This window comes from Argentina silus (assembly GCF_951799395.1).
Source record: "Argentina silus genome assembly, chromosome: X".
Classification (NCBI taxonomy): domain Eukaryota; kingdom Metazoa; phylum Chordata; class Actinopteri; order Argentiniformes; family Argentinidae; genus Argentina; species Argentina silus.
The window spans coordinates 10,552,364-10,577,703 of NC_139653.1; the positions used below are offsets into that span (position 1 = coordinate 10,552,364).

At 40.8% G+C, this 25,340-nt stretch overlaps 2 protein-coding genes across 2 annotated transcripts; both read left to right on the top strand.

The window, feature by feature from the left end:
* The first annotated feature begins 1,585 nt into the window (after window positions 1–1,585).
* On the top strand, window positions 1,586–16,138 carry mertka (c-mer proto-oncogene tyrosine kinase a). Its single transcript, XM_083695165.1, has 18 exons — window positions 1,586–1,699; window positions 1,899–1,999; window positions 2,083–2,253; window positions 5,717–5,803; window positions 5,941–6,056; window positions 6,276–6,465; window positions 7,186–7,331; window positions 9,251–9,386; window positions 9,821–9,971; window positions 10,538–10,626; window positions 11,148–11,243; window positions 11,374–11,454; window positions 11,644–11,736; window positions 11,921–12,039; window positions 12,186–12,295; window positions 13,513–13,672; window positions 14,560–14,696; window positions 14,907–16,138. Exons 1-18 carry the CDS (start codon window positions 1,614–1,616, stop codon window positions 15,343–15,345), a joined length of 2,508 nt encoding a protein of 835 aa, XP_083551291.1. The 5' UTR covers window positions 1,586–1,613; the 3' UTR covers window positions 15,346–16,138.
* A 273-nt stretch (window positions 16,139–16,411) lies between these two features.
* tmem87b (transmembrane protein 87B) lies at window positions 16,412–25,107 on the top strand. Its single transcript, XM_083695948.1, has 19 exons — window positions 16,412–16,545; window positions 17,427–17,487; window positions 17,668–17,759; window positions 17,905–18,039; window positions 18,144–18,197; window positions 18,329–18,503; window positions 18,673–18,734; window positions 19,124–19,307; window positions 19,454–19,553; window positions 21,145–21,238; window positions 21,469–21,539; window positions 22,122–22,231; window positions 22,321–22,379; window positions 22,541–22,644; window positions 22,767–22,840; window positions 23,955–24,031; window positions 24,253–24,305; window positions 24,451–24,481; window positions 24,638–25,107. The coding sequence occupies exons 1-19, from the start codon at window positions 16,420–16,422 to the stop codon at window positions 24,677–24,679; spliced, it is 1,704 nt and encodes a 567-aa protein (XP_083552074.1). The 5' UTR covers window positions 16,412–16,419; the 3' UTR covers window positions 24,680–25,107.
* The last annotated feature ends 233 nt before the right edge of the window (window positions 25,108–25,340 follow it).

Below are 25,340 nucleotides of genomic sequence, written 5' to 3' on the forward strand. Positions count from 1 at the left end.
TATCTTTCTTTCAGAAGATTTAGTGGAGGAGTGGTGAGATAGAACCTGTACTTGCACCTGTACTTTTTTTTTTTACTATGGCAAAAAAGTCGTCAGCATTCAATCTATTGACAATTTTCCTCTCTTCAACGAGTGTTGCAATCATCATTTTTGGGAATGTGACCAGTGGTAAGTTTTTTCAGGCTGTTTTACCAATGGACTAAGTTATTGTTTTATTGTTAATATTTTCCGCTGACACTTAAGTTACATAATAGGTTACATTAATTGATTGCATAATGTATTAGCAGAGGGATTTATTCATTGCAATTATTTGTTCATATATATTTCATTATTTGTCGACAATGTACCCTATCTAGCTTGTCGGGCTAGAGCTAATCTATGTGGCACTAATTAAAGATTCCCTGGTATTTAAAAGTGTACTTCCCTATGGCATAGCCTAATTGCTCACACTTCTGAAGTATAGCAAATTCTAAAGGTCTGTTCTTGCTGCTGTTAATTGCCGCAAAGTTTTGAACGTTTATGTTTACGTTTATGAAGCAGACATGATTCTGAGATGAAGAGGTTCAATACTTTTGTTACACATTTCACATCACTCAGCATTTGTCATTACTGATAGCAGCATTAAAGAACAGATTTGATTATTTTTTATTTTAGAAAGTAAGTAAGTAATTCATAGGACAAAGTATAGTAAGTAAGTCATAGGACGAAGTATAGATACAATGATGATTAAGCCTAGATGATTAACTACTAACTACATTTTAAGAAACACTACAGACACCTAGTTATTTACAGGAATCTATTGTAGGGTGACTGTGATTGAATAAATTCTTGTTATTCGCATGTGTGAATACAGTAGGATTGATGTAGGGAGAGAGAGGAGGGAACTGCATTGGCTTTTGGCCTAGCATGGTGGATCATTGCTTCCAGGCAGTGTATGCACTTCCTCTGATAACAGATTATTTGCAGTGAAAATTGCTGGAATTTCCTCTGTGTCAGAATCAAAGCTGGTCACTGTTGCTTTTCTTGTGGTTTCATAAAGAAGGCCACTAGAATATTAATTGGCTGATCTATTCCATGGAGGGCATAAAACACATCTCTGAATTGATGTGAGACACAGAAATTATCTTCAGAGATGATCTTCTCATCTCTTGTCTTTTGTGCGTATGGCAAAAGGCTTAACTGTTTTGCAGGGCGATCAAATGTTAGTTTTGCTTGCTGATACTTCCCCTTGTGGCTTCATTAAATGCTTGTGATGCATTTGTTATCTTTTGGTTTTGTAAGAAATGTATTTCAATATTGACTTTAGATATGATTCCACTCCCTCCATGTTAACAGCTGTGCATTATGGGAGTCTCTATGCTGCAAGCTCTGGACATTTACCTCATACTGGGCGGCAGGGCAGGTCACCCCAACCCACTTCGTCCCCTGAGACCCTCATTATCCCTGCCCATGCCCCAAAGGTGCACCTGAGCCCAAATGTCATCGAACAGCTCCACTTCAAGCCCACTGTTGGCTTGTTACAGCTGTCAGAGGGACATGAGGCCAAGTTCAACTGCTCCATTGACGTTCCTGATGCCCAGCTAGACTTGATCATACTGTGGTTGAAAAACGACATGGAGCTGGCAGAGAACCTGCAGGTGGTGATCAACGAGCTGCAGACAGTCACTCATGACGTTATGACCGTGCTCTCCACAGTCAGGTAACAGGGGTGTGAGCTGGGGAAGAAACTCATGGCATAACAAAGCATGTCTAAAAGCATAACAGCATGTCTAAAAGCATAACAGCATGTTTAAAAGTGTATTTTGCAGCACATAAACATGCTTTTCTATTGAGATGACATGTCACTGGAGCTACAGAGTAGTTTTCCAGAAAACAAGTTTCCCCCACTTGTGTTTCAGCATTACTCGAGTGCAGCGTGCAGATGCTGGCAAGTACCACTGCAGACTGAGTGTCAGTAACATAGTGATCGAGTCTCAGCCTATCACTATCCAGGTGGAAGGTCAGTCCCAACATCATGTAAAAGCGTCACTTGATGACTACTCTGTCCATCCCTGGGCTCTGACATTCTGTGTGTGTGTGTAGGTTTGCCAACGTTCATCAGACATCCAGATGATGTAAATGTCACGCAAAACACCCCCTTTAACCTGTCCTGTGAGGCCGTGGGTCCTCCAAACCCTGTCACGATCCGCTGGCTACGTGATGGAGATTCTGATGGGACCCTCCATACCTCCCCCAGCAACTACACTGTATCAGGTGAGACGCTATTCATAGCCTGATTTACAACTTACATTATTACACACACACACACACACACACACACACACACACACACACACACACACACACACCACATCAAATCAAATATTGCACTGTGTCATCTCAATACCTCATGTTGGGTTTCAGACAGAGATGCATTGTTCTATTACTCCATGTTGATGCCTTAAAAACCCTCTTAACAGGAAAAAAAAAAAAAGTGTAATTCCCTGCTGTGCTGTTCTTTGAGTTTGTTGTCTGGCATTAATTAAGGAAAAGGTTAATTCTGTACTGTTCTTGTTCATATTTTTAATTTGTTAAATTAATTGATTTTGTATTATTTTACCTCCCATGTATAAGTAGTTAGTAATTTAGTTACTGAATGTACTGGCAGACTAGTTACTGAATGTACTGAATAACAACAGAGTTGTTACTGTAAAGGACGTTGGGCTGTTTGATAAGTGTTGAAATGCAGAGCTGTTTTACTCAGCTTACAACAATGTGTTGGAGGTTTCAATACTGTGGTGTCTGCAGCCTCTGTCCTGCTTACCACACAACAGAGGGATTAATCATCCACTACTACTGTGGGCCCCTGGGACTGTGCTGAATAGCTAACCACTATCCACTATCAGACCTAGTCAAAGCTTTACAATACTACTATGTGGGCTGTATACTGAGATGACCATGTTGGTCACTGGCAAAACTGTCCTTTCAGTTTGCTTCAGAGGGGGGAAGAATCTGATACAAACGAAGCTCAATATAAGTGAGGAGAGGGATTTTGTGGTTGGAGATACAGTGTGTTGTTTTCCAAGGCTGAGATGGACCACGGTGTTGGTTTGTGGTTGGTACACCTACATATGGGACTTTTAATAAATGATAACAGCAATACATGTGTTGTGCACCTTTTGTATATTACATTTCTTTATAACTAGTTAAGTAAAGTTAAATGCTTCCTTTTGGAAATTTGTTTTTCTCTTATTGTCAAACTTTACTCTACATTTGTTGGTGGAAACACAATATCATCTCATTTCATTTATATAATCTTTCATTTTATTTATTTAGCACCATTTAGCTAAACATTATAGTTAAATCCCATTTAATGGAGCAGTCAGAGTGGTGAGTTGTTGTGAGCTGTGAGGCTGCTGGGAGGTGGAGTGTTAAAGGTCCAGAGCTGTGCTTTTGCCCAGCGTGATCTGGGGGCTCGGGTAGTGAGGGGAGGGGGGGTGCACAGGGAGACAGTTCAGGGGCTGGCTCCTGGGACAAAGGCTTCATTCACAGGACGGCCCACTACTCTGCAGGGAGGGGCTGGAAAAGGGGTCTGGCTGTTTGCAGATTGGCATGGCTTGCTTTCACCCAGATCCCCACAATGCTGAATTACTGCAGCTTGACCCTCTCTTTATGCATTTACTCACCTCACGAGCCCTGTTGGTCATGGCCCATCTGGTTAACAGGAACTATTTATAACATTAGCAAGGCATTTGTATTTTTTTTAAGTGGAGGTCATATTTTGCCATTGTTGTTTTTTGATCTTCCTAAATCCATTCTTTAAATATTTGTTTTATCGAAGAGGAGACACCATTCTGATTAAGCATGGGACCTGTTCAACTGTGGTTCTGGGAATGGGTAGCCTTTCCCACAAACATTGACCAGGGTCGTGTGCATTGAACTCCAGCTCACTGATGTCTCCCAGTTACATAAGTTTTAGAAGCTGGCACAAGCCCCAGAGGCACAACACAGTTTCAGCCTCAGGGACACAATCTCTCAGCAAAGTACACAAAGGACAGACTGAACAAATATGTAACAGTGTGCTAAAAGAGGGAAAGGTGTAGTTCAAAATCTAAAAAAAGAGGTTGAGACTAAATGTGATGCATTGATATAAAAAGGAACAATAACATGTCCATCTGAGAAAGCCTAGTAAGATGGCACACTCCCAAACCTGATAATTACAGGCTGCTTCAACCACAATGTGAGACTTCCAGGGCGCGTAACAGATCAGACATTTGCCTTGCTCCTGCCCACTCACTTATTTACTGGAATTCTCAAACCATTCTCAACATTGTTCGCCTTGGAATGGTCACTAGGTTTCTTTCCCATTCTTATGCTTTGTTTTTAACTGAAAAAGTTAGGCTAAAACTGAAGTGAAAGTGGACAAGGCAAGTGGCTGATCTTTTTTTTACTGCCTCCTGTGAGTTGAGACAGCCTCTGAGAGCCATCTCTTCTATTTAGACTTCATAAGGGTGCGATGGTGTGGTTTACTAAATTTGCTACTGTATGTTGCCGTTTCCTGATGTAGAGCTTTGGTTAGGCTGAGGCAGAAAGAGCTTGCTCTACAAAACCAGTGTCCTACTGGCCTGCTGGCTGCATGCAATCTTTTATGCAGAGTACGTGTCTATTTTGCCCTTCTGCTTGGAATGGGAGGTTTGTTTACTTGTTTGAACAGCTTCATTCCTGCTGGAAGTATTTACTTACTATCTCACTTTTAAAACAACAGTGAACCTTTAACATAGTAGTGTTGTATTTACTTAAGGCTTTATTGGACCTTAAACATAAAAGGGAATGTTATCCAAAGTTACTGTATAGATTCAGTGAATATGAGAGAGATCAATTGACAGCTAACATTTATTTTAAAAATTGGTCAATGAACACGTTACCAATATATCCAACATTCATTTGCACAAACACTCATTTGAAATGTCAATGTTTGACCTGTGAGAAGTGGAGGGGCTTCTTACCCTATCACCCTCTTCCAGCATGAGGCAGACTCATTAGATATTCAGAGGAACGTAAACAAAGCAACCCAAGCTGTTTCCAGTCAGCTTTCATGGGCTGAGTAAGAAGTGCATTGTGGAAAGGTTTCCGAGCATGGACAGTGAAAAAAAGAACACAAAAGGGACATTATGCAGCTGACATCTCAGTCCTACGCAAGCAGGACAGCGCTAGAACTGTTTAAAGACTGGTACTGTGTGGCAGGGAAAAGAACCCAGGCATTGAGACTGATGCTGGTGCAAAGTGGAAATGCGCTAAGTTTAGTTTGCTGGTATTGCTGCTAAGTGCACTACTGGAACTACTTGAAACACCTATTATGTCTAATTACTCAGCACTGAAAAACATAACCTAACTGGCACAGTGCATTTTTTCTCTTTTCAGGATGACTTACCTAGCACTTTACCCACTACATGTAGGCCTGTATTTTGTTATTTTATCTAACTATTAATAGTGGCATTCACTTTCATGGTTTAAGGTGGGAGGAAGTGAAATGAGAACGGTATTTTTCAAATCTTTTGTCATGTGACAGAGAAATGCTCTGTCTTGTTTGTGTGGCAGAAGCCTGAATGTTATCAGGACCATAAACTATTTGTAGTGCCATTTAGTGCTATGTACTGTAAGCCTTTGAATATGTTAATATTTGATTATATTCCTCTGTATAATGAAGGCATTCCTCTGTGTCATACCTCATCTGTAGGTGTGGATAAGCACACCCGATTCAGCTGCGAGGCTAACAACCAGAGGGGTGTCACCACCTCCAGGGAAGCAAACATTAACATTAAAGGTGATGTGGACTCCAAAGTGCCCTTACACAAACTGAACAGTCAAGCAGAACTGACAAGTTAAAGCCCACATTTACACACTGAAAACTAAATCTATACACCTCAATATTTGTGTTGATGATTTGTATGCTGTTTGTAGTATGTCCAGCTCCTGTCTCAGAGGTCACTGTGACTGAAAGGGAATCCAATAAACTAGTTCTGAGCTGGACTCCTGGACACAACGGCTACTCCCCAGTCACCATCTGCCACATCAGGGTAAGCTTCTCACTTCTTTACAGAGTATGAAGAAGAAAAAGAATCCAGTTGAATACTGTACACTATTTACTGAATGTATGTCAGTACATAAAGTGTTGCTCCTTGACCTGAGGAGAATATTAGTTTTAAACCAATGTACCAATGTAAACCAATGGGGTTAGAAATATCTGTATAGTTGTGATAAAACTTCAATCCTATACTTTATGTACTCTATTCAAGGTAAAAGAAGTAAGCCGGAGAAAAGGAGAGGTCACAATCACTAGGTTCATCAATGCCACAGTCCCACCATACCAATGTAATGTCAGTGGGCTGCAGGCCATGACCTGGTACAATATGAGCGTGTCCTGCAGCAACGAGGTGGGCCCCTCCCCTGTCAGTACCTGGGTCCAGAGCAACACGACTGAGGGAGGTGGGTATACTGACTGCATGGGCCAGTCTGCTGATTGCATTGTATTTAGGGGGTATACCTTTTTATAAGCACCTCTGTACTGTGTTCTTGCTTCCTCAGCCCAGCAGATATTGTGATTTATCAGATTTAAACTTTTTTTTTGTGCATTTTCCTATGTTTGGAAATAAACTTATGATATTACCTCATCATCTGATGGCAGACATGCAATGGTCAAGGAAACAATAGGAATGGGCTCCACTATAAGCATGATAATGAAAGTTAGCTTTGTGAACTCAATTACTACCTGACTCTAACTTGACAGGGGGTTCCCTTATGAAACGTGCGTCACATTCAGAATGTCTCTGAGTCTTCCTGAGAGGCCACATAGGAAGCAAGAGTGTTCTCATGGAGAAAGCATGCAGTACTTCTTACTGGGTGGGGCGGCTTCTGATTTCCTCTCTAAAGCCACTGTAGGGGATATTTTTGTGAACAGATCTTGCCAGAAACATTCCAATGCTGTGGAAAAATGGCTGACCCGAACCTGGCCTCAGTCTTTTTCCTTGATGAATTAGATTTTCACCATGATTTAATTTCTATGGTGATTGTCTAGTTGGAACTGTATACAACACTACATTTCAGGGGAATAGTATCACTATAGAGTAGTATCAGAGATTACATATTTGAGGCATGTAGTGTATGTGACCCTCTGCCCCTCTCTTTCCCCTTCCTGTGATGTTTCAGTGCCGTCAGTTTATCCCCAGAATGTCACTGTTCAGCTGAATGAGTCTATGCTGGTGATCCGATGGAGGACTCCACTCCCAGACAAAATCAACGGGATCCTACGTGGCTATGATGTTATCGTGAAGCATGGGATGCAGGTGAACAAGGTGAACTCCTGGAACATACTCTCACTACCACAAACATTTTTAGAATGTATTCAGATATGTCTAGAACAATGACAGAATGGTAGATGACATTAATCATTTCAGTTTCATACTGTGTCATTATTGAGAAACAGTTTGGAGAACTGAGATGGTCAGATGGCTTGTGGTAGATCCTGCTTTTGACCCTTTTCCTTTCTCCAAAACGACTTCAACTTCTACATTCTGTTATGAACAAACATTTTCCACTCCTCCCTTGAGTAAACATCTCCTGTGTGTAGCAATGCAGGGAAAGTCTTTTTTGGATATACTGAAAGTAACGCCTTTTCTGGGTATTGTTTGGTCAGAGTCTCGCTGGTATTGTTATACTGAAAGAGAGTTCATGGCCAGTCCTGTACCTGTACTGTACAGTGTTTCAAACTGTTCTGTATTGCCTGTCCATTCTCAACAGACGGTTGGACAACAACACTTTTGATAAACCTAGGCCACAAAAGTTCTCAACCTATGGAATGGAGTTTCTCCCTAGTTTGACGTCTAGACATCTAAATGTTCAAGCTTTTTGTGGATCTTTTTGTGAATCTTTTACCATTTGATGGCATGGTGAGTCCCATGGTGCACACGTTCTCAGACCCCAGCGTCATTGTCTAGAATGTTGTGCATATTTAGGTAGATCTACTGTACTCATCTCATACATTAAATTCAGACTATATCGATGACTTGATATGTATATGGTGACTGGTATTATTAGATAACTGATAAATATTACCCAAGAGGGTTTGTGTAGCAGGCATAGTTGTATGACTACACTCTAGTGCTGTCTAGTACAATGGTGTGTTTCCTGTCCTTCCTGGCTTTGTCATAGTTACAGGAAGCTGACGGTGTGAAACATTGTTGTGTTTTTTCTCTATCCAGCATGAGTCCCTGAGTCATCATTGAATGAATGGAAAATGAATACAACAATGGATATATAATAACTATGCATGTGCACTGTCGAGTCAAACTTCTACATCATACACAAAGGCATAACAACAACAGCAGCAGTAACTGGAAGTGTGTGTAATGCCCAGTTCTGGTATCCTAGGGTCAGCTGTTCCACCCATCAGTCAAACTGAAGTCAAACAGCTGTTTCCAAGAGAGTCATTTCCAGAAACACCTTACAAGCTTTTGTTTACAGTGAGATGAGATTTGAGGTACATGTCATTAATACTTGAATGTACTTTGTTTACCTTCTACTATCAGTTTGAGCTATTACTGCCGTCAACTGCCACATTTTATTAAAAGACTTTTTTTTTTTTTTTTTTTTTTTTAACTTTTTTCTACAACCTGAGTAGAACATTTTGCATTTGCGTATTTTTTTGGAAGACAGGAAAGTGCCATTTGTCCTCTTTTTGTGATTGCGTACATCAGTCTAGATAATGTTTTTGGTTTGAAATGGTGTCAGTGAGAGAGAACATCATGGGTCTGTGTCTTCTGTGCAGCAAGTCACATTGTCAGCATATGGTGAGAGGAACCCTAGATGTTGACATGGAGCGTTGTGCAATGAAGGGCTTCACCAGTCACATGATCCCATCTCACCTCTGTCTGCACACCAGTCACATGATCCCATCTCATCTCTGTCTGCACACCAGTCAGTCCACAATGTCTGTCCTCTTCCTTTTTATTAGTGCTCTGCTCCTTTATTTGTGCTCTGCTCTAAAGTGGAGCCTCAAGTGTGAAACCATGCTCTCAACCTCCAGTATTAACAGAACTGGGAATGTCCATACAGGCTCAGCAATTACTTATATCACAAATGATGTTTACCTTCCACTGGTATTGGGACCAGAAACACTATAATCTACACACAGCCTATTCCAGACAGAGCAGTATAGGTCTCCCCTCAACGTATCCATCTTTAACTGACCTCTCTAATATTGTGTATTCTTCAGATTCACAGCTACACCAATGCAGCCTATGTGGTGCTGCAGGACTTCAACATCACATACAGTGTTCAGGTGGCGGCCTGCACACAGGCAGGGAGTGGGATGCCCAGTCCACAAGTCTTGCTGTTTGTGCCAGAGAACAGTGAGTAGCCATCTGTATTTATTTCCCGTCACTCATACTTGCAACAGTTACCCTAACCCTAACGCAACTCAATACTCATCAGTTATGAAAGGCCATTGCGTCATTGTCCCAATCATAATGCTATGGTATCCAACATTGCGTTTTTAATGCTGGATTATATTGCAACATAATGGAGTTAGTGTCCTACAAATAGGTACCATCTGACATATATAATTTTTAGACTCATTAATTTCCTTGTTATCATAGTCTCAGCTTGAGTACTCCCTTGATTTTAATTACACTCCTAAACTGAGACACTTGCAGTCAGATTGGTTCTTCTATCAGTGTTTTCTACTGTATATTACTATTTCCTTCTATTGTCTACCATCGTCAAGTGTTTGATCAATATTGATCATGTTTGCATCTTGTTCACATGTTTGCCCACTCTTCCCCAGATTGGTCCCTTTCCCCGTCCTCCAGTCCAGATGTTAGAGGGTCTGACTCTGTCTACATTGTACTGGGTGTGGTGTGTGGCTTCTGTCTACTATTGCTTGTCCTCTGGGTGGCTATATGTATGCGCAGCAGAATTCTAGACACACGCTTTGGGTAAGTTTGCCTTACAAATCTCATCACTGCCCTTGAATCAACTTTGACCTGTTGCTGTTGCTGCCCACTATAATAGTAATTCGCTGAGTATCTTGCTTACAAAGTTGGTCAGTGGAAACGGTGTAGCTCAGTGTGCCTTCCTCCCCCTTCCTTCCTGGAAGCCTGTATTGCTCGTTGCAGGAGGAGTAAAGTTACTCAGTGCATCCGGGGCTTTGTCAATAAAGCAGCCTGGCTTCCTCTTACCTCTCCACCTGAGGCCAAAGCTCTGCTCAGCTTATTGCTGAAGAGTGTGCAGCTGTCTGTGTTCTGGAATTCATTAAGAAAACTCTGACTCAGTCTTGCCATTCAGGATACCAATAAGAGTGCGTCACAGGCTGCTTCTCAAACTGGCAAACAATATCTGTCTCTAGAGACAGGAAAGCATTGACTCATAAAGCTTCCTGCTCAAGATACATTTTTGGGTTAACCTAAAAAATAATATTTGAAGCTCTTATTGATGTTATTGACTCACACTGAATGGGGAGAGGTATTTCATTTATTTGGTTTCTCACTGTCTCCCTCTGTAGGCAGATGTTTGGAAGTGGAGACAAACTACAGCCCATTGTCCAATATAGGCCGCAGAGGTCTTACAATCGATCAGCCATTGAAATTACACGTATGTTCCTTAATATACTGTATATTGACGGTCAAAATCGACGTTCACCCATTTTTCTCTAACATTCTGTTTATTTACTTTGCTTTAATGTTACTGTTAATACATATATACTGCTTATACTGCACTTTTACTTTGCTTTAATGTTACTGTTAATACATATATACTGCTTATACTGCACTGCCTATACAGCTCATATGCTGCTTATATTGTTCATACTGCATTCTATTTATTCTGCTTATAATGTTACTGCTAATACATATACTGCTACACTGCACTACTTATACTTATACTTATACTGCACTACTTATACTGCTCATATACTGCACTACCTGTATATATTGTTCACACTGCACTTTTCTGCTTTTTTGCACTTTTGGTTAGATGCTAACTGCATTTCGTTGTCTCTGTACTCTGCACAATGACAATAAAGTTGAATCTAATCAAATCTAATCTAATCTAATCTAATCTAATCTAATCTAACATCATGTACTCAATGTTCTCCTCTTGATTTTCCTCCCCAGTTGGTAATCTTGGCGTCAGTGGCGAGCTCCAAGCTAAACTTCAGGATGTGATGATCATGAGGAACTTGCTCTCCATTGGGAAAATTCTTGGAGAGGGTGAGGGCACAACCATTCCACAATGTTGCATGAAACAGTTAACCTATTTACATTATAGATGGTATTCTGTGATGAAAAAGTTTCTTAAATGTGCCCATTTCTTTTAACTAATCTAACAATTGTTGACCAGGTGAGTTTGGCTCAGTGGTGGAGGGACATTTAAAAAAACTGGATGGAACATCTGAGAAAGTGGCAGTGAAGACCATGAAACGTAAGTTTGATAATCTATTGATTTACTTTTATATGGTTATTATCTAAAGATGTCCACTCATTCATGTCAGAAGGATTTTTCTCCATTAGCCTCTCTATGTAGTATCCTAGATAGTTGATAAAAGATACATGCTGTCTGTATTCATTGATGTAAAAGGAAGATAACATTTCCTGTAACTCTTTGTCACAGTGGATAACTTCTCCCAGAGGGAGATAGAGGAGTTCCTGAATGAGGCTGCCTGCATGAAGGATTTCCACCACCCTAATGTCATCAGGCTATTGGGTAGGTCTGATGCAATAGATTACCCTGGTGCTTATAGCATCAGTTCCATGTAATTTTTCAAGTAAATTGCAGCTTTTAAGTGAGCTTAGTCTAGAGTTACTACTTGTATCTACCATAGTGGCTTCAGGATCTTGCTTTGGATACTGGATCTGTAAATGTGTCTGTGCTGACCATCTCCTATCAGGTGTGTGTTTGGAGATAGGCTCTGGGCACTTTCCCAAGCCCATGGTCATCCTGCCATTCATGAGATATGGAGACCTCCACAGCTTCCTGTTGCGCTCACGCCTCGGGGACAGTCCACTGGTGAGCTATCTGCTAGCTGTCTGGCAAGCCTCCATGTGCGGATGCTTTGTGATGCAGGGACTTTGTGAAGCAGCATTTGTTTTTTGATTGAGTGGTAGTCAAACGCAAACCTTGTAATAATGAATGATAATTGTGTCTTCTCTCAGTTCCTGCCCACTCAGACACTCCTGAAGTTCATGATTGATATTGCCATGGGTATGGAGTACCTCAGTGGTCGAAACTTTCTGCACCGTGACTTGGCTGCGCGCAACTGCATGTAGGTTTTCCCCCTGACCTTTGTTACAATGTGAAGCATGTACTAATCACAATTTTAATGATTCATGTAGGCTGGCAGCTGCAATCAGATATCTTGGTGAGAGGGGGGCATAAAGGGATAGTTCAACATTTTGGCAATTCATTTGTTCTACCTACCGAGAGTCAGATGAATTCATCGATACAATTTGTATGTCTTGCAGTTTGAAGTACAACAACTACACTACATGGCCAAAAGTATGTGGACACCCGAACATTACACCCATATGTGCTTGTTGAACATCTCATTCCAAAACTATGGGCATTAATATGGAGTTGGTCCCTCCTTTGCTGCTATAACAGCCTCCACTCTTCTGGGAAGGCTTTCCACTAGATTTGGAACATAGCTGCGGGGATTCGCTCCCATTCAGCCACAAGAGCATTAGTGAGGTCGGCACTGATGTTGGGCGAGAAGGCCTGGCTCGCAGTCGGCGTTCCTGGCATCCTCTAAACCCAGATTCGTCCATCAGACTGCCAGATAGTGAAGCGTGATTCATCACTCCAGAACTGACTTGTTGGAAAGGTGCCATCCTATGACAGTGCCACGTTGAAAGTCACTGAGCTCTTCAGTACAACCCATTCTACTACCAATGTTTGTCTATGGAGATTGCATGGCTGTATGCTTGCTTTTATGCACCTGTTAGCAATAGGTGTGGCTGAAACAGCCAAACCCACTAATTAGAAGGGGTGTCCACATATTTTTGGCTATGTAGTGTATCTCGCTCTGCTCAAAAACAGGGAAATAGACCGTCCAAAGCTGGGCGGTAAGCATGCTCTGTTGACTTGAGAGGCTGCGCACAGCCTATGCTTGTGCCCACCGCCATGGCGGATGAATAAAATGCGTAGTTTGGAGAAAATAGTTCAAGTATTGGTAAAGATCAGAATAAGAAACCTTTATTGCCATGCAACAAATGGTTGCTAAAAGTTTTTCTTGGTGTTACATGCTAACCCTAACCCAAGTTTCATCAACTTGGGTTAGGGTTAGGGTTGGGTTAGGGTTCAACATCAACTAACATACACATGTAGAAATACATAGCTAAACATACTGTACATACAGACAGAACACACTGTACATACAGATTTGTTTATGTATAAGCATTGATCCTGACATGTGGTTATTCATTGAGGATTTGCAAATGTTCATCCTGTGTTTTGCTAAAAAAAAATGTCCTGGTCCTACAGGTTGCGTGATGACATGACCGTGTGTGTGGCAGACTTTGGCTTATCTAAGAAGATCTATAGTGGGGATTACTATAGACAGGGCAGAATAGCCAAAATGCCTGTGAAATGGATTGCAGTAGAGAGTCTGGCAGACCGAGTCTTCACCATAAAGAGTGATGTGGTAAGTAATTCAAACCTCCATCTGCTAGTGTCATTTCCATCACTTCACTTTTTTTATTGCGGGAATGCATGTTAATGTGTCAGAGAGAAAGAGAAAGTGCCGTTATTCTAGTAACACTAGTTTATTTTCTGATAAATGCGTACAGTCGCAGGCAAGTAGGAAGGGGGGGTGTTGGGGATGAGACTCCACCGGGGGGATTTTTTATTCTTTTTTTTATTCAGATCTCGTGTCCTTGTGATGGTGTATGTGACAGTATGTTGAAGTCTATGTGCGTTAAATTGTGTAACTGCTGTTCGATTCTACGCTTTTCACTCGCACTAACCACTATGTTATTCTCCTGTCAAAACTCACGAGAATTGCATGTTTAACAGGTGATAGGTGACATTTTCACTGAGTACATAAAGAGGGGGGGGCGGGGGGCGGGGCGACGACACACATCTTCTATTATTGTCGGAATCGAGACGAATAGCCGAAATGCGAGGTGTTCACCTTACTCCATCTCGCATTATGTTGTTCTCTCTCACTAGCAAAGATTTGGATGAGTTGGGATTGACATACTGACAAATATGCAATGCTCTCGTGATCAGAGCTGTTTATTGGGTTCGGGCGGGTGGACTCGGAGTAAGTCAGCTGTAGGCCTTGTATCATTTACCTGAGACCTGATATTTCATGCTTTTCACTCACACTAACCACTACGTTATTCTCCAATCAAAAGTCACCAGAATTGCTTGTTAAACAGATGATATGCAACATTTTCTCACAACATTTTAGGCAGCACCTTCCTACGTCCCCGTACAGCTTGTCTCATCCAATTGGCAATTGTAAATGTGATACATGAAATACTACCATAGTGGCAGCTTCTGTAGCTTAACCCATGTGTCTTGCAGTGGGCGTTTGGTGTAACCATGTGGGAGATAGCAACGCGAGGGATGACACCATACCCTGGCATCCAGAACCAGGAGATTTATGATTACCTTCTGGAGGGGCACAGGCTGAAACAGCCAACAGACTGTCTGGATGAGCTGTGAGTGTGTGTCCTCTGTCTAGATGTTTGGGTTTGGAGGGGTGGGTGGGTGGTGGACATAATGCTATGATCAGGAAATAAAGTTTAAACAGAATGGTGTGCAAACATATGTCATCTTCCGTCAGTCACAGAGGGTTTACTAATAAACTCAACATAAAGCAAATGTAATGTCTGAATACAAGTTTACAAGGCTTATCGTCAACTATCCAGGTATGAGATCATGTACAGCTGCTGGAGGGCTGATCCGCTAGACCGCCCCTACTTCCCCCTAGTGCGAGAGATGCTAGAGAAGCTCACAGAGAGGCTCCCAGAGGCCTCCAGCAGGGAGGACATAATCTACATCAACACCAGCTTCCCTGAGGAGGACCCTGAGGCAGAGACCCACATGGACCATCCCCTTTTTAGCTCCTCCCCCTCCTGCAGCCACCAGACACCAGACAACCCGCTGGTTACAGCAGACATCCACGAGAGCATGAAGGATGACGATGATCGTTATGTTGTGGTCATCTCCTCTGAGGGTGCCGCCTTAAGATCCACAGCAGCCATGGACACACCACTATTGAGTGATGGCTTTGGAGCCAATGGTCACACGGTTACTGATGTCACTGGGATGGAACAACACTCAAGTGACACAACGCTGTTACTCTAAATGCTAGGGGAAAACCCAGGGATTAGAACTTGAAATGAAAAGCTCTCCCATGGTTCATCTGAGGTCCAGAATACCTTTCAGCACCAAGTTCTGTTGAGGACAAGTGCTGTTGATTTCCTAGGTGTCACCACCTTGCTAACTGACTCAAATATGTACAGTGCTTTGGATCATAAGCACCTGCTGTTCAGAGCAGTATTGTCTTGTGTGTAACAGTGTTATTTGCTTGTCTATATCCTATTCTCTATGTTGTTCATTGAAATAATTGTGACCAGTATTCCAGTGCCTATTTTACCTCAAATGGATATGGTTACCACTACTGTAGCTATCCATGTTTATGTGTGTAAACTATAAGAGATGCACATCTCATATATTTTCCAATGAAGTAAGCTTTGCTCAAGAATGAAGTTCAGCATTAGCATATTGAAAACTGTGAACAAAGTGTACTTTCGGCCAACCACTGTTGTAAGTCAGTATTGCACTCCCATTACAATCTGTTGCCGATTTCACTTTTGCATTAAAATGTAGTGTTTATTTGAAAAGTCCTTTACAGCGAAGTATTTTTTAAATGGATATGACCTTTATATCAAAGTATTTTTTAAATGGAAATGTGCATATAAAGTTGACATATGTATGAGGTACTCCACCAAAGTTGACCCTACATTTCTATGGTCCTCTGAATGTTAACAAGGTTTAATAGTTTATAGTTTATAGTTCCAAATAGATTAAAAGAAAAAAAAAAAAACATTGAAAATTGAATATTGACCTCATTGTTAAACAAATGTGATTTACATGATTTTTCATGGTGCAATAAACAATTGCAAACTCATGGTGTGCCATCCTTGATCTTATTCAGAAAATGAGCCATTCCCCTGAACCAAATAACCACTCAGAGGGCATCAAAGATGCTTTACAAAATGGGAAGTATGGTGAGAAGTTGAATAGAAAACACTGCGGAAAGTATTCCATTCTGGCTCTCAATGACGCGCAGGTGTATGACGTTACTTCCACTCAGGTGAGTTTGCCATGTAGCCACGAAACAGCTTGTTCTCCATAAACATGGCTGTCTCTATAGGGATGAGGACGTGTTACTGCACAGTGAAACCTTGGCTCATACTTCTTACAGGGATTTTACTCACAAATGTAAATAGTGGGATCATGGCAGCTCCAGAGACGGGAAAGTGGAGTATAACAGTTGTTAATGTGAGTATTTTAGAGATCCAAGATCAATTTATGAAGAGGCAGGGACGGAGACCCATGTAGCCAGCTGCTAACAACAGTGCTATTCATATGATATATGACTATACTGGCTAGCCCGCTACACTCAGGCTTTAATTTGGTAGCATCAAGGGACGTGTAACTGTCTAAAATGTAACATGCAACAGTCATGGAATGTCCTTATTTTATCTATCCATCTGTCCATGACATTGTGCTAGTAGCAAAATATTTGTGCAGAGAGAAGCCTAGCTCGTTGGCTAGCTAGCTGGTAATTTAGGGATAATCTTTTCACAGCTATCTAGCTAGCAGGCAATGGGGAAACTAAGGGGACGATGCTCTTATTTTGACCAGCAGGTAAGATGTTAGGGGACATTTGAACTTTTTATTATTATTATTGACATTTTATGACACCATTTGGAGAAAAGAAAAGTCTCACACAATCCTCAGTCTTTGCTCCAATCTTGATGAATTGCCAGATTAATTCAAACATTACTTTGGCTAGCCATTGCGAGCATGTCCAACAATGAAGAAGTGCACTGCATTTAGAAGAGCCTGCATTTAGCCAGTGGCAGTTTGTTCATATAATCTTAGCTTCTTGCTGTAGCTAGCTGCCTAGCATGGTATCTAGTGTATCTCTTGACTCAAGGAGAACTACATTAATAATTTAATTAAAGTTCCAGTTTTCCACTGAGGTTTTGTACTTCTCCATATCCTGTTGCAGAGTAAGATGAGATGCCCACCAATGACTCATATAATAGTGACCAGTGTCTGTGCTTTATTACAGTACTGATATACAGTCTACACAACACTGCCACTCAGTTACATCATTACCAATATAAACATTGTTTTTTTTCCTCTCTTTACAGATTTCAACACCTTTGCTTTTGAGAAAATCCATGTATAGAGACACTGACATCAAAATGAAAGGTAGGAGTAGGCCTAATAACTAATCATTGCATTGTCAATTGGTTTAGGTAATGTTTATGCAAAGAAATATTAATTGGTGCTCTTCTCATGGTTACTATTCAACGTTGCTGTGTCTTTTCTTAGCACATATTTGGCACATGGCAACAAATAGCATTGTGAGAGATTGTTTTTATCTTTTAGTTTTGTCCTTTTACTGTCCAGAAGAGGTGACATTTACCATTCAATGGTACTTGAAATACTACCCCTGTCATAATGAGTTCAATAACATTGAGGTAAGTAAAGTACAGTAACTAGTCAGTAGTGGTCTATTGGCTTATTTGTTTGTACTTCCCTTGTTAGTTACATATGTTACAGCCCTATGTGAAGTACAGTATGCACTGGTGGAGTTACTTTTTAATAATGACTCGTCATTCCTAGGAAATGTATGAGAGGACATCTCTGAGTCGAGGAGAGAGGCTGGATCCCAACCCTCTTGGACAAGGGGAGTGCATTGAGCATAAGCACCAGCCTTTGACTTGCAACAGTGACCTGCGCTTCTTTCCAATGCTAAATGTAAGAGCATAGGCCTATGGGTTGAATATGTCATTCATGAGAATAATTTGCTTGGCAACCTGACTTGCATTTGACAACTTACTGTACAACTGTCTTTTTTTCAGAAAACGAAAGCCGAACCACGCCGAGTTGATCCCCCTGTGGAGGGTGCGGCACCGGTGAGCTGCATGGGGCCGTAATTATGCTTGACTTTGATGACTTACGTCACTTTGCTTGGTTCCCATTATTGCTACAATATGTTCTGTGAGTGATCTTTTTAAAACATACAGTATGTTTCTTTCATTTTCAGGATGACAATTACACCAGATGGACGACCGATGAGTTTGACAGAAGCAGCAGCAGTCTTAAGAACCATAGTGTTACGATGAAAGATGATGTCATTGCCACAACGTGGAGGGATGGACCCTATCTGCTGGTGGTGGTAATCAAGTCAAACAAACAACAGTCCAACTGGAATTTAACAGGTGGGCTCATGAACCACAGTTCACTCCAATAGTTTTTATGGTTTTTTCCAATAGCAGAAAACTATGATTTAAGGACAATGGCCATCATTATGATTGGTTATATTGCTGCATGTGTATTATAACCTTCATTATGTGCTTTAAGGATCCCTAATGGAAGTTTCTTTTTCAGTAAATGTTATAATGAGAGGAACACATGGCTTCATCTCTATTACGGAATGGCCACTCATGATTGTGAGTATTAGTAGTATCATCAGTGTCATCCACTCCAGTTTACAAAGACACATACCTGTTTAATTCCACTACACAAAGTAACCTTCAGCCCTGTTGTCAGATATTGACACATCATTCCCACTTGACTCTCTGCTATCCCTAGATTAGGTTTCTTACCACCAGGATGGTACTTTGTAATGGTTATGTGGACCTGTTATTCAGTACAGATGGCCTTGTAACACTATCTCGGCGTGAAGGCACTCAAGTCATTCTTGATTTTGTTTTTTCGTTTGGAATCATCATGAATCATATCTTAGTCTGATTATCACAACAACACAATATAATGTGGGCTTGTAGAGTCACTGTGTTGGTGTTCATCTGATGGATTACCATTTATCTCCCTTTCTCAGTTCTACATGGTGATGTGCATAGTGTATATCCTGTATGCGCTGCTCTGGTTCATCTGGTCAGCCTGTAACTGGAAGGATTTGCTCAGGATCCAGTTCTGGATCGCGGGAGTCATCTTCCTGGGCATGGTGGAGAAGGCTGTGTTCTGCGCTGAGTATGAGAACACCAATGCGATGGGAGCAGCCTGTGAGTGACCGCGCACCAAATTCTGGAGACCATTTGATATTAGTGCATTGTAATAGTCTTGTCTGGATGTAAGAAGAGCAAGAGTTCCTGTCTGCCTTGTGAGATATCATGCATTCCAATGTTGTTTTTCTGGTTGCTGTTTTTAGCTCCTGGCCTGCTGATCTTTGCTGAGCTAATTTCTGCCCTAAAGAGAACCCTGGCTCGATTACTTGTCATCATTGTAAGCCTTGGCTATGGGATAGTTAAGTAAGTAAAACAATTAATAATAATAAGCTGACATCCACACATTCGTTAAGCATGTTCACAAAAAATATGCACTTTTTATTGGCCGTAATCTGATAGATGTACAGTGCCCTGCATAATGGGACAGTGAAGCATGTTCTCTTCTTTTGGCTCTACACTCCAAAGGTTTGGATTTTAAATCAAACAATTACTATAAGGTTAAAGTAGAGATTCCCAGCTTTTATTTGATTGTGTACATATTGGTTTCACCATTCAGAAAACACTTTTTATGCATAGTCCTTTTTTTATTTTAGGGTACAATTGGCTGGTGACAGGTGTTTCTGGTATGTCAGGTGTATTCTGTCACATTATTTGTGCAGGCATAAGAAAACTCTCAATGTCTAATATTGATTCAAGGTTTTGCATTTGCCTTTGGAGTTTGCTATTGGTGTCTGTCAACATGAGGACCAAAGAGGTGTCAATGAAAGACAAGGAAGCCATTATTAGGCAGAAAAATCTGACACTAACCCTTGCCAAAGTCAACAGTTTGGAACATCATTAAAAAGAAAAAAAGCACTGGTGATTTCAGCAATCACAAATGGGCTGGTAGGCCATGGAAGACTTCCACAGTAGATGACCAAATAATCACCATAATTAAGAAAAACTCCAAAACAACTGTCCCACAGATCAGGAACACTCTTGGCACATTCACACCTGAGACTATCATCCGCAGAATATTTCGCCAGCCAAACTACACGGTTCATTGCAAGGTACAAACCACTAGTTATCCTCAAAAAGGATGGTCAGGTTACAGTTTGCTGAAAAGTACCTAAAAAGCCTGGAGGTCTGGAAAAACTTATTGTGGACAGATAAGATGAATATTATGTATCAGAGTGGATCTGCTCAAGATTTACAGCATACCACCTCGTTTGTGAAACATGGTGCAGGGGATGTTAAGTTTGGTCATGTATAGCTGTTTGTCTTAATTGATGCAGAATGCATTCTGAAGTGTACAGAAACATCTTGTCTGCTCGAGTGCAAGCAAATGGCTCTAAATTCATTGGATTGCGCTTCATCATACAGTAATGACAATGACCCAAAACATACTGCCATAGCAACTAGGGAGTTTTTCAGGGCCAGAAAGTGGAAAGGTCTTGACTGGCCACGTCAATCTTGAGATTTAAATCCAATTGAACATGCATTTAATTTCCTGATACATTTTTCGGCAAAAAGACCTCAAAACAACAACTGAAGATGGCTGCAGTACAGGTCTGGCAGAGCATCACCAGAGAAGATACCCAGCGTTTGGTGGGCTCAATGGGTCGCAGACTTCAGGCAAAGGATTGTAGACCAAATACTAAACATGAGTGCTTAATTTGGACATTTCATAAATCTCATTGTTTTTGGAAACCCTGCATAAAAACTGTTGAAAATGTGTACGCAAATAAAAGCTGAGAATCTCTACTTTAACCTTTATAGTTATTGTTTGATATCAAATCCAAACCTTTGGAGTGTAGAGCCAAAAGAAGAAAAAATGCTTCTGAAGGAGTCCCAAGTAAAAGGCTTTGATTGATCAAGATAAGGAAAAATGTGGTGTGTGTGCACTATCTGCCAGGCCACGATTGGGGACAGTCATGCACAGAGTGGTGGGGCTAGGAGTCGTATACTTTGCCTTTGCTGCTATTGAAGGTGTTCTGAGGATTACTGGGGTAAGGAGCATTCTTATCTCTCCTTTTTCACAATGTGTGTCACAAGTACATTATCATAGTGTTACATAACATTGCGTTTGGTGCATCGATTAATGATAGTCAACCGGTACTTCACTTTAGTGGGCTGTTTATTTTTCTCCTTTTTGTGAAGATGAAGGAATTTATTTCAGCTCCAATTGTGCATGTTTTCCATTAAGCATGACTCAGTTGTTACATATTTGTCCACAAAGGGTCGGGACAACAGCCCTGCCCTCATTACAGTGATTGTTCTAGCCGTGCTTGATTCCTTCACCATCTGGTTCATATCCTTTTGATGGACGTCACCAAACTCTCACCCTAACCTAAGTGTCCCTTTAATGCACCTAGTGATATAGGATTACAGAATAACAAATGAACTCCTTGTATTCATTTTGATATTCAGTAATTGGTCATAATGATATTGTTCAGTTTTGGCTCTCTTGGTTCTTCCATGTTTACTCTGGTGAAGTATTCTCTTCTTTCTCTCCCACTCTGTCCTCACATCGATCCTGTTGTTCCCCACCCCTAATCTCTGAATCTCACCATCTCCCTCTCCCTCTCAGGCGAAAGACTCTGACCTGGCCCTGCTGGCCAACATTCCCCTGGCTCTGCTTGACTCCTCTTTGTGCTGGTGGATATCCTTTGGTGTGCCTGTTTCTGCTTGGGGCTTCTCTGTCATTCACTTCCTCTTCAACAGGGGTTCAATCCCAGCAGTGTTTGCATGCTAATACAACACCTTTTACAGGTGCTCCTGAAGGCCAATCATCAGACATTGCATGCTATCCCAGATTTGTTCCCTGATAACAAACATCTACAAGGTTTTTCTTGAATGAAGTCAGTTAGTTATTTCCTTGACTGCCTCTAACATATTTGTCAGCCTGGCACAAACCATAAAAACACTGAAGCTGAGGAGAAACCCTGTCAAGTTGTCACTGTACAGGCACTTCACAAATACTCTAATCTTTGCCATCATAGGTAAGTGAGATACTGTCTAATCTCTTGATTAAATGAAGATCTTCTAGTAATCATTGTAAAAGAACAGATACAGTTTATTTTATTTTCAGCTTCCATCGTTTTTATGGTGTGGACAACAAAAAAATTCAGGCTAGCGGACTGTCAGTCTGTGAGTATACATTTGTATCTTTTTATTTTTGAGACCTTGAATTAGATAATTGAAAATCTGTAACCAGAGAACTGGATATCACACGTTTGGCTTTTCTGTAGCTTTTTGAATCAACATTGAGTCATCATAACCAAGTTGGTTTTGTCATTCTATATGTACAGGATTGGATGGAACTGTGGGTAGATGATGCCTTCTGGAGGTTCCTGTTCTCCATCATACTACTTGTTATCATGTTTTTATGGAGACCTTCAGTAAACAATCAAAGGTGAGAGTTGACGTGGCGATTCTGTTGGAATTTTGAACAACATCCATGGAGAGATTGAGCTTTTCTGTCTCTAAATGTTGTGGTGCTTTGGGTAACACACTGTCTTGCTTTGGTCTCCTTAGGTATGCTTTTACTCCGTTAATGGATGACTCTGATGATGAGGAGATTGAGGAGTTCCTGGTGTCATCAAATTTGGGTACAGCACAGTAGTAGACTTAATAATAATAATAAAAATTATTATTATTATAATTATATAATAACATGTGTAGGCTACTGTAAACATGTTGTCCCCCACGAATGATCGCTCTCTATAAATGGAGACTGATGGAATGAAGCCTATGAATGAAGCAAGTCATGTTATAACAATCACTCTTAATCTACTTTAAGAGGATGTATAGCGAATAAAATCAACAGGAACGAAGTAGGTGATTTGTCAAAATTCACATAATATATTTTTGTCTCTTATATCCTATTTAGTTCATTCAGTTGAATTCCTCATGAATAATCTGTCTTTCAAATAATAGTTCCTCATAAAAGAAAAGTAGGCCAGCTAAGGATGATCATAAAAAAACCTGTTTGTAAACAAAAAAAAGGCTACACTCCTACAGCTGCATTTGTAGCCAGACCAAAATGTCACCGGAACCTGTAGTACATAGAGGGTATGTCAGCAGGGCATGGGCCAGATTTGAACCCATGCCAATATGGACATATGTGTGCACTGTAGACCATGGTGCTAGACCACCCCAGGCCACCTGTAGTGCTTATTTGATCAATTTCAGTCTTGCTTCTTACAGCTTTGTGTTGATTTCTCAGTATTATTCCCGAATTTCATAAGGATATCTGCCGACTGCATTAGGCTATGCTCCTAGCTCTCTACATTGCACCCTATTATGACATGTTTAATGATGAATCGATGTCACCTTGAAACTCCTAAAGGATCTCTGACGAAACCCAAGTTTCATCAAAATTGTCCCAGTGGTGTCAGAGAAAAAGTGTGTCACATACGAACAGACAGAGACAGAATCATAGTCCCCTCTCCAATTTAATCGGTGGGGGACAATTATTGTAGTATTATTATTATTATTGTTATTTTTATATTATTTTCTTAGAATGAGAGTTCCACCTGTTTATACTAATTGAAGCAGTAATGTATTTTTTTTTAACATTGGTCTATCTTTTCTCTCCTCCCTCTCTCCCTACCTCTACCTCCTCATCTCTACCTCTACCTCTACCTCTACCTCTACCTCTACCTCTCTCCCTACCTCTACCTCTACCTCTACCTCTACCTCTACCTCCTCATCTCTACACAGCTGATGGTATAAAACTAAGAGTGTCTAAGAGTGAGACAAATGGCACAGCCAAGCCTTCAGCAGCGGTCAGTAACCCGGTCAGTATCTCTGCTGTCAGTATAGTCGATAATGGTCCACCTTCACTTAGTCATTGCACATGACACCTGGTGACTCAAATGATTGCACTGGCATCTTAACCTTTGATCCATTTGAACACCTAACAGAAAGAATGCACATTTTTCTTTCATGTCAGAACTGATTTTAGTCTCAACAGGTGGCAGCATTGAGTTATCACTATTCTCTTTCTCTCCCCGTCCAGGATGAAGACTTGAAGTGGGTGGAGGAGAATATTCCTACCTCTCTTACAGATGTGTAAGCATCACATCACATTTACTCAATCCAAGAAACAGTGTTTGATCAAATCACAGACATAATCTGTATATCAGGCTAATAACCCATCTTTTAAGACTCATTATATTTTGTCCCTCTTTATTTTTTCTCCTGTCCATCATTGTAGAGCCCTGCCTGTCCTTCTTGACTCGGATGAGGTATGAATTAAATATTTTGCATAATAGGTTTCAATTGGCTAAATGTTGTCAATGGCGGAATATAGGGTTAATGGCTAGTGTGCTATGATGTTTAAGTACACATTATTTCTTAGTGAAGCAATATCTATATTATATTGTGATTTATTCTTTTCCCAGGAAATCATGACCACAAAATATGAAATGTCAAAGATGGAGTAACATGGAACCTGCTCCTACCCTGGATAGGTGCAAATGAAGTTTCCTGTACCTTCCAACATGAACACTTGGGCTTCATTCAAATTATTTGAATTTGTCTGCCTCTCACCGTCTTCATAAAGAGAGAATGATCTACAGTACTTAATCACCAACCAAATGGTGCACTGTTCTTCCTGCAATGCTCATTTTGTGAAAGAGCCTTCTGTTCCAAAGAGAATAGTTCACGTTGTTAAAGTTTTTATTAGTTGTCGTTTAACTCCCTTCCTTGACTTTATTATTGGAGAAAGGAACAAGCTGGTATATTTAAACGCTTATTGGATACAATACCTGCAAAATGACCAAAGGGTTATTTTAACCTCTCGCATCATTAAGGAGAGATGGTAAGTGTTATTTATGTTTTACAGAGTGAAGCTACTCTGCTTCCTAATCAAAGTGGTGGGTGGGTGGGCTGGTTGGGTGGGCCGGGACACATGATTCATACATTATGTGTGACTCTAAGCAGTAATAACAGAAGTGTTTTTTTCCATGTCAGTGTAGAATTGCAGGGCTGTGAATGGTTGAGCCAGTAATGATCATGTATGTGTTTGAATGTGTGGAAGGAAATCGGTCCCTCAGTGAAATAAAGAGCAATATACTGTCCTTTAACATTGTAAAGTTTACTCTC